The 10,226-nt window shown below is 43.4% G+C and overlaps 1 protein-coding gene across 1 annotated transcript in view; it reads right to left on the bottom strand.

Annotated features, from left to right (window-relative positions):
* Positions 1-5,148, bottom strand: part of lamb2l (laminin, beta 2-like) — a 55,101-nt gene extending 49,953 nt beyond the window's left edge. Inside the window, exon 1 of the mRNA XM_076276087.1 lies at positions 5,003-5,148. Coding sequence (XP_076132202.1) covers positions 5,003-5,072 — 70 coding nt within the window. The 5' untranslated portion in view covers positions 5,073-5,148. The remainder of the gene's footprint in view (positions 1-5,002) is intronic.
* Between the last annotated feature and the right edge of the window lie 5,078 nt (positions 5,149-10,226).

Raw genomic sequence — 10,226 nt, 5'->3', positions numbered from 1 at the left:
TACTGTGATGTTGACAGAGCAACAGGCCAAGTACATGCTGTGGAGTCTGTAGGTGAACAGATCAATGACCTGTGCTCATTATCTCAAAGAAACTGCAGAAGGGACTCGGTTCTTGAGGTGACCTTCAACCAATAAAGACATGGTGCTGACCATTGCATCCTTATATGAAGTCTGCTATCACAAACCAGCTGCAATCTACCAAAAGGTTCTACGTAGCAGTGTTGGAAGAACCAGACCACCCATACTGCAGAATACATACTTGAAATAATTTGGCTTTAGACATTTTTACAGAAGCATGCAGCCTCTGAAACCTTTTATGTATTACTGGTTTCTCATCTGCAGATGGACATATGTGGACAATATCTACTGAGATTTCAGGGAGAGAGAATAATTGCATGCTTTATCCCTTAAAACGTCAACATGATGCTTTGGGAGTGGCAAATCAACCAGCCACTGCTAGACTCCTTAAAAGTCTTGATTTAGCAACTTGTCAGGCTTTTGGTTCATGATTCATATAGACAACTGCACGGACCTGTAGAGCACACATACAGTGTGTGTGTGTGTGTGTGTGTGTGTGTGTGTGTGTGTGTGTGTGTGTGTGTGTGTGTGTGTGTGTGTGTGTGTGTGCGCGTGTGTGTGTGTGTTTGTGAGAGTGTTTGTGTGTGTGTTTGTAATGGGAGTGTGTAAATGCATTGTAAATTCATGTGCAAGCATTAACTTGTGATCTAGTGTGTGTGTTTGTTTGTGTGTGTGTGTGTGTGTGTGTGTGCATTCACAAGCATGCACCTGTGAATTAGTGAGTGAGTAGCTGTGTGTGTGTGTGTGTGTGTGTGTGTGTGTGTGTGTGTGTGTGTGTGTGTGTGTGTGTGTGTCCACACATGCCCTCTCACTCACCTTTTCTGAGAGATAATCTCCCATCTATCAGGCCCCTGCATCTGTCTTTAAAAAAAACTCTACAGGCTCCACAGCCTTGACTTCCTGCCTCCATCTCGACGTGGGAATGAATATTTAACCAGACACCCCGACACACCTGAACTGCATACAGTGACCTCACCACCTCACGCCCATACACAGGGCCAGACTCAACGCCACCAGGAGCCCGGGCATGTGACGCCCCACCCGAGGTGCTGGCCTGTGACCAGGGATGTAGTGTAGGCTAAACGCAAGTAAACACAGTTTATCCACCTCTGAAATTTCAGAAATAGAGTTTATCCACCTTTTATTAGAGTTTATCCACCTCTCAAAAGAGTTTATTCACCAATTTCAACTTCTAACATTCAAAAATCAATATGTACAGGAACCATTTAATACCACTGATATTGTTATAAATATTGGACAATAACTTCCAACATCATCAAACATGTACTGAATGCCTTTTTTAGTCCACCTCAATGTGACCACAGAAATCATAGTTTACCCACCCTTTTATTTTACCACTACATCCCTGCCTGTGAGTTTAGGCTCGATGGTGTTTTAAGCCCCCAGCGTCGTCTTACAGGCAGCGCTGCCACCGCTGACTTAAAGGCACCTAATCCTAACCCCAACCCTAACCCTAACTTTAACCCATGCCTAACCCTAGTGCCTTCCAGGCAGCGCTGCCTTGAAGACAACGTTGGGGACATAAAACACCAAGAAACGACCCCTTTATGGAAAGGCAAAATTAACATGGAGGCTTTTTATACTTATACTACACTTATTCACTTGGCTGCTGCTTTGATCCAAAGCGACTCATGTTACAACCATTTCAAGGGACTTGGTCTCCAGAGCAGCTCGGGGTTAAGTGCCTTGCTCAAGGGGCACAACGATGGCAGCCGGGAATCGACCACTGCATGCTAGCCCAGCTCCTTAGCCACAATGCTACCACAGACCCACCCATTTCTTTATCATTTATGCAGGGGAAAAGCCCATTATGTGCCTATGAGTTCTGCGCACAAGACTCTGTGTTGTGGTGTCTAAAAGCAAGCACATTGAGTTAAATGAATTTGACTAGACCTGCTGCTACTAAATGAGTCACTATTCAGCTCTCACTTAACTGGTGGGTCAGGACCCATAGGTGGGTCGCGGAACCATTCTGGGTGGGTCGCGGAGCTTGTGGTTAAAAAAATAAATAAATCGCCCATTTAAAATTCTACCCTATCAAATCTATTGTTGGACCTTTATTTTGATAGACTTTATTTGTCTGTCAGTCATTGCCAATGGACATAGACAATGTTTATGTGACAGGTCATGTCAGACATCATTTTAGCGGTTAATACAGCAAAACAACCCTGAATAATTGAAGCATGGAATCACTTATGTTGAGGACAAAAAGGGACAGAAACCCCAGTGTGTGGTCTGTAGTGAATTGCTGGAGCATGAGAGTATGAAACCATCAAAACTAAAACGCCACATCGAAACAAATCCCCCTACTGTCAAAGACAAACCTGTCGTATAAAAATAGCGTTTTGTAGCGGCGAAATGACTTGCCCTGGTCACTTCCAGGCTAACGAGTTTTGACTAAAAACGGTAAAATCGAACTTTCTCAAAACACATCCAAATGACATGATTTTGATGTCAACTCAACGTATGTACTCCCAATCATCCGTAAATTGATCTAAAGTGCATTTTACTCCGGATGATTCCTTTAAATATCGGTAGGTCTTCCTGAAACCACAAAACATGTTTTTTTTTGTTGTTGTTGTTGTTTTTTTTGTATGTATCCAGTGTGCACAGCAAGCATCCCAGTCAAAGCGCAAGATATATAAATAGAACTTCCTTTAGCAGGGAAACGCATTTCCACATCTGTGAGGAGCAGCCGACAGAAAAAAAGGCTTTAACAAGGAAAAAGTCGACAAAACAAACCAACTGCTACTGGACTTTTATAGACACACAACTGCTGATCAGAGAATAAGAGCAAGGAGACGAACAGGATATTTTGACAGGTTCTCAACCGGCATTTCAGTCACTGCCTGAAATTAGTGGGATACATCACTGATGCAATCAAGTGCTTCTCTAAATAGCAGTTAGAGGCAACATTACCTCATCTCTGAGGACGTGAGTTGCGGCTGTGGGCATGCAAAATGCATGAATGTGTATGTGTGTGTTTGTGTGTGTGTGTCAGAGAGACAGTAACAGAGAGAGAGAGAGAGAGAGAGATTGCAGCAAGATCAGACCTCACTCTCCATGTAAGTTAACATGCAGCTCTTAACAGAGGCAGTTCAGATACTGTTTGGCATTTAGCTGACACTCATCCTCAAGGTATGGCAAACTCCAGCATAAAAAGCTGTTCGCATGACTGAGGTGGATCATCCTCTGCTTCGGCTGAGTGTTAACAGGTTGCACAGTGGTGAACCTGAGGGGGCCTCACTTCCATTGAGGACTTAGACTCTTGGAACTCCTTAACCTCCATGGACACCCATGGCAACCGGGCCAAAGGTCAGGGGAGAGCCGATTAAAGCAATACTAAGCCAAGGGAGGAAGAGAGAAGCCCGGTCCTTTCCCATACCCCTCCACTGCACCGGTGGCACTGGGAAAACACCAACTGACTGAGGAAATAAAGAGTGTGTGTGTGTGTGTGGGGGGGGGGGGGGCATTCTGAAATGGTGGGAGTGGGCACCCCTCTGAAAGATGTTTCTCTCTCATTCAGAAACACAGAAACTATATAAACCATACTCTAGCTGACGGGAGAAATATCAACAAGTATATATATTTAACAAAACAACTGCTTTCCATGCAATGATCGGCCCTTTTGATTAACTGTAAGCACGAAGTCCAGTGTTAAGTGAAGCAGGGCTCCCAATGAAGAGAGGCCTGATGTGTCTTCAGACAGGGGCACCTGACCCTGTCCGTGTTTCGCGCCTCTGTTCTGCTGGGTCTCTAATCCTGAGGAATGCGGGGCCACAGCGTCGGTAGTCAGGCAGCGCTGAGCTCCTGCAAGGCCACCGAGGTGAGACAGAGTGGCAGTGGGAAAGTGGGGACCCAGAGCAACACCGGGGGGCAAGGCAAGCCCACATGCGTGCCATTTCAAACCTATCAATCCAGGAAACACCATAACACTGTCATTATGCCAGCTTCAGGTCAGTGTAAATAGGTTATGCTGTCATAATAACAATTCTATGGGCTACAGGGCAGGGTTGTGCAAAATTCGAATTGCAATTCTGCTTCCTGTTTGCTACCTCAATTGAAATGCAAGTGAAATTCAAGAATTGAATTGGAATTTAAGAGCCAGTATCAATTCAATTCTGGAATTTTGCACAAGCCTCCTACAGGAATCCTATCTGCAAAACACAGATGTGGTCACCAGTCTCAGAAGAGCAATACCATAAGTAATGGCCTATTTGGACACAGTTTAAACACATTTCGTCTGTACCATATTTATAATGCCCTGAATGTTATTATCTGCACATCTTACAAAAATCCTTGTGTTCTATGGCCCCTGTGCCTGTGTGGCATTCCAGCAGGATCATATCACTCAAAGTCAGGCCACTGATTTAACCACAGAACACCCATCACGTCACTGTGGTGGGATTTAACCACAGAACACCCATCACTTCACTGTGGTGGGATTTCTAGTCTACAATAGAGAGGGCAAAATGTGGTTTCCTGTGCATTGTGTTGACACGTATTAACATAATTGCACACAGACAGACACATACACATAGCTTACACACACACATGCACGCACGCACGCACGCACACACACAAAGTTGGTGATAGGCTATAATCTTCCATAATAAATGTGCGGCAGCACTCAGTAGTAGACTATCTCAAATGTCAAAATAGCTTCCCAACAGCAGAAAAGAGTAAAATAACTTGTTACACTTTGCCGTATGTTAATTATGTTTTTTAAAAAACGTAGCCTGTCATGGGAAAGAATCGTGCATAATCATGCACCAATCAATCACGCACTATATCTGCACTGCGCAGTAGCTTACAGACCATGGCACAGTTTTGCTTTTGCGGCCAAGTTTGCCGCAAACTAAAAACGGATCGAGTTGCCGGTAAAGGCGTCCAGAAATCTCACCTGTTGTTCCTGTTCGTGCCGCCGAGATGTGCCTATACTGCTTCGCGCTGGTCCACCTGCTTAAATTCATAGGCTAGTACTTTGGTCGAGACAGTTAGCCTGCTGTTTGGGAGGAGCTGTAAGTAAGAAATGGTCGTAGCAGTATTTCAGGCAGGTAAAGAATTTCCATGATAGGGGTGTCGCCCCGCTACAATGTGCTCCGACGACGGGCCGCTACCGCCCTCCCCGGTGACATGGCTGACAGGCGATTCCTATGTTGTTGAGTACCCTATAACTTGCACGTGTATGCACTGTACTGTAGTGTAGAATACGATCTGATTGATCACACCCAAAATATTTGGAACTGTAACCTACTTAAGCCTTTACTGTATAGCCTAATTATGTATCCCTCTAACATCAGTCTCTTCTGTGATTAGGCTTTTTTCTGCCGTGATGTCTTCCTGTAGGCTAATGTCATGAATTGTAACATAATTCAATTGAGTAGATAACACTACATTTTACATTTACATTCTACATCTACATTTTATAGTACAATTTAGGGGTAAATATTATGTATAAATGTTTTATTTTGCCATAATCTTGCTTCCTCCATTTTATCAGATTTAAGGTTTAGGTCTAGACTGGGTGAATCTTACTAGAACCACCACGTTGACAAAATCTGTCAACAAGCATATTAGGCTACTGGAGCCAGACACATCCCACAGATAATAAGACAGGCTGTCTCTTGCATCCACTTGTAATCAGGGGGTCAGTTTCTTTTGTTCTGATCAGGTTGCAACTGCGGTCATCTTCATCTCGTCAGAGGCCGATTTTGCAGGATGGTGTGACATGTGTGTGCACAGATGTGTGTGTGTGTGTGTGTGTGTGTGTGTGTGCACAGCTTTAGCACTGTTAAGTGGTGACCAACAGAGGCAAAATGCAATTATTGATGTGCACCCATGCTTTTAGACTACTACCGGTGGCACACACAACCCCCCCCCCCCCACACACACACACACACACACATATAATACATCACTCAAACACACAAAACACATAATACACACAAACTCACACATGAGCTCTTTCTATATTACAATTCACTTTATTGTCGACAAGGTTAAGACAGTGACAGAAAGACAAGATGTTATAACTACTTTACATCCAGACAGTTCTTTTTCTTCACAGAAAGTTATTACAGGAATTAGTCTTGAGAGAGTAATTCCTGTCAGTTAAAACTGAGATCAGATGCTGTAGGGAAACACACCAGCATGTACTGAATGAATAGGTGGCGCCCCCCTGTGGTTTGGTAGGCTATGTGATGATATTATCCTGAAGTTTAGTTTTAGGGCCCTATTTACGCATTTTCTCTTTTTTAAACAATGTGCCAAGGGGTGTGGCACTTAACAACCTAAGGAGTGGTCTGGTGCGTTGTCTAAAAATTGCTGTCTTACACTACAACGCACTGACCAAGAGAAACCTGGTCAGAAGTCCATGGCGAGTTGTTCATATGTTATTTTAAGAACGCATTATCAACAGTGATATGGGCGGGTGCACAACGCACCATCCTTCTACCATCCGTGAACGTGCACCAGTGCACATCCATGCAAAACATTACAAATTACACAATTACAATAGGAAACATAATTAGATTAAAGATATTACACAAGATCTCACAATGAGTAGTTATTCACCATTTGCAAATTGGTAATGACGGAGAGGCAAATATGAAGCATAGCTGAAGATGCACCGTCACCAGATTTTTTTATTCAGTCATTCGAACATTATTGGGGTAAGTGTTGCTTTTTCCAGGCCATGTTTTCGATGGTAACCCATTGTCAGTCAATAGTGAAAGTAATTAACTGTGTATAACTGTTTTGTCATTGACTGACTCCATGGTGAAGGTAGTTTCACTTTGGCAATGAGTTCAAATAATAGACGAGTGCAAATGCGTGTAGGCTATACTATGCTAGGTTTTAGTAAAGTATGGTTTAGTGGAATAACTGTTCCATACGGTCTCGCAAGCAGATTCCTTCAACTGCGCTGCTGACTATTAAAATACTGATGCATTCTTTGAAGTTGCGCTGTGCGCTGTTAAGGGAATGACAGATGTCATTCTCATTGGTTTAAATGATGTTACGCCCAAAACACACCCATGACCTAGGAACGCCTTGTCGCGCCATCCGCCCGATGTTTGATAACGAAAACACTTCCAATGTGGACTGGACATCCCACTAAATTTAAATAAGCTTTTTGCCAGTGACCATGCATTAGACTGTCAAGATAGGGGCCCTTAGTGTGTGAACTGAAGGCTCAGTGATGGTAGATAAAGGAAACAGTACACTGTCTTAAAATAAAGAAGCATTAGGTGAACGCAAAAGTTTCACGCTCTAGTGTACGTCACTCAGAGATTCTGCCTTAATGTGTTTATTTTAAGTTGCCTAAAAGTTGTACCTAAAGCAGAAGACAACAACTCATGCATGTCAATTATGTGCTCCTTGTTGTCACGACATCATCTAATCTTTGAAAGTTTTAAAAAAAAAGTTGTACCTAAAGCAGAAAAGAACAAGTCATGCATGTCAATTATGTGCTCCTTGTTGTCACGACAACATCTAATCTTTGAAAGTTTCCACAGCTCGGGTCTCCTCATGCTCTAGGTACCTAGCAGGTCCACTGGCCTCAAGGTCAAGGAAGAAGGGTGGTGGGTTCCGTTCGAGAAGAATGGCGGAACACGCTTCCTTATATTTAGCAGTACGGAACATCAACCTGACTCCGGAGAGATGGCGACGGTAGTTCCTGCCTTGCATCCCATTTCCATCCAAATGGACCTTTTTAGCCTGTTCAGATGGAGGTAAGAGGACTTAGGTTGGAGTATCAAAGTCAAAGTCAAAGTCAAAGTCTGCTTTATTGTCAATTTCTTCACATGCCAAGACATACAAAGAGATCGAAATTACGTTTCTCACTATCCCACAGTGGAGACAAGACATCATTTTACCAATTAAGTCCACAGACAAACATAACATTCAAGTAAACAATAAAAAGTAAATAAGAAGGCACATACAATGAATAAATAAGAGCAGCAAAATCGGGTTGAAATTGTGCAATTGTGCATAGACAGTCAATATAGTAGTGCAAAGTCAGGCCAATAAATGGCTGAGGTAGTTCTGTTTGACCTAAGTAAGCAAGTGGCATAGTGGTGCAAGTTAAGAGCAGCAGAAGTGTGTTGTGTTTTCAGGACAACAGGACAACAACAACAAGTTGCAAAGTGTGCAAGTGTACAAGTGGAGTAGTGCAAGTGGAGTAGTGCAAAGCATCCATTGTGGGTCCAAAGTCCAGGATGTTATGTAACTGGGGGTGGAGGGGGGAGAGAGTTCAGCATCCTAGAAGCCTGGTGTATGAAGCTGTTGGTGAGTCTGGTGGCTCCCATTAAAATTTTTACATTTATACCTGTGTCTTTATATTGTTGTCTTGTTTTGTGATGATGATTTTGTAATGCCCTACAAAGATCTGTGAGATTGAGACATTGCTATGATGAATTAAAGTTTCATACAGTGTGCAGATACTTAATTTTTACCTTCAGTTTGAGTTTTGATCTAGCACAAGTTCTTGGATGTGCGTACCCTTTTCTCAATCAATTAGACTCTAACATCAAACTATGTCCTATGTGTTTTTATGTTTTTATGGAATACCTCAATGTGGTGGCAAGTGGACTAACCTGGTAAGAGTTTGCCTCTATTTCCATCACTAAGGCTCTGGTCCGATCACTCAAGGCATTCCATACCACCTCTGCACTTAGACTGTCTGAAAACAGATGTTATGTAGTCTCTAATCTCTACACAGTGGAGCAAAACCACACCAATTATTATACACCTATACTGCTGTACCTTCTGGGCCAAACAAACATTAATCATGGTGTCTAATTTGAAAATAAGTTATTATTATTGGTATTAGCAAGGAAAAATGTAAAGACACGTTAAGGAGTAACCAAACACAGAAGGTTCAAATACAACCCCCCCCCCCCCCCCCCATGTCACACACAGACACACACACACACACTTGTGTGATAAGTATGTCTGGTACCTCCCAGGCGATCCATCATCTGAGTGTACCAGGGGGGCGTGTCCCTCTCCAGGGTCGAGTCACTGAGGAAATACTGAGTGGTGGCCTCACCAAACAGCCTGGGAGGAGACAGAGGCAGCTGAGCAAATGAAAACAGACTCTCCCTTACGCATCAGTCAATGTCACAGAGCCACACACCAGCCTGCTCGTTCATCACCAGAGACACACCATAGGCTAGTTGTTATTTACTTTTCATAGTACTTATTACGATTATAAACAGAATGATATTTCACACCTGGAGATGTAGCAGACCTGATGTGCTTGACCTGCCTTGTCTGATAATGACATTAGGTGTTGCAAGGCCAAATTGTGGTGGCTATAACTCACCTGTGCAGATACTGGCGGTAACTGGGCACATTGCTGGGTTCCATTTCCTCCTCAGCGATCTCAGGGTCTTTTGATGGCATGTTGTCTGACTCCTTTCCCTCCATAGTCATTATCCAATCAGGTGGGAGACTCTTATTGACACGTAATATATGAGAACACAACTTTGATCACCTGTCAGAGTGCAATTAAACTTGTTAGACTTCCTTGTTGGAGTTGCAGTCTGACCACAATCATTCAAACTAAAGCACAATTTACTTTAACCAGCAACTTCACTTGTTAATAGACGATTTCCCAAATCAATTTCTACAGAAAACCACCTTAAGTAAGTAACGTCCGTGAGAAGTTGTCTATGTTCCTACCTGTTTCCAGGGCTCAGGGGAGAGACAGTGCTGCAGAGCTCTGGTTCAAACAGTGGGTTTGCTCAGATCACACTGACAGTGGTTCCACAGCAGACTGCGTCACATGGTGCAGAGACATGGTGGTTGCCCAGGTGACAGAGGGCACCTGATTCCCTCAGCTGGAGAAGAAGACAACCCTCTCTCTTCTCTTCTCTTTTTCTCTGTTCACTCTCTCTCTTGCTTTGTCCCATGACTCCCTCTTTCATTCCACAGGGATGGAGAGACATGGTGTAAGTGTTGTGAGTGTGTGCATGTGTAAGTGTTGTGTGTCTGTGTGCATGTGTGTGCTGTGTGTGTGCATGTGTAAGTGTTGTGTATGTCTGTGTGTGCTGTGCTTCCATTAGCCTCATGGCTGCTTCGTTTAATGATTGACTCGTAAACTCTGGGCCCAAACTTATCCT

The sequence above is a fragment of the Alosa pseudoharengus genome, unplaced genomic scaffold (genome assembly GCF_046254945.1).
Source record: "Alosa pseudoharengus isolate Yale_2024_CS ecotype anadromous, Long Island Sound unplaced genomic scaffold, YU_APseudo_1.1 YU_APseudo_1.1_scf_9, whole genome shotgun sequence".
NCBI classification, from domain to species: domain Eukaryota; kingdom Metazoa; phylum Chordata; class Actinopteri; order Clupeiformes; family Clupeidae; genus Alosa; species Alosa pseudoharengus.
Note: the sequence above shows the minus strand (reverse complement) of the source record. Positions and strands in the feature narration are given on the sequence as shown.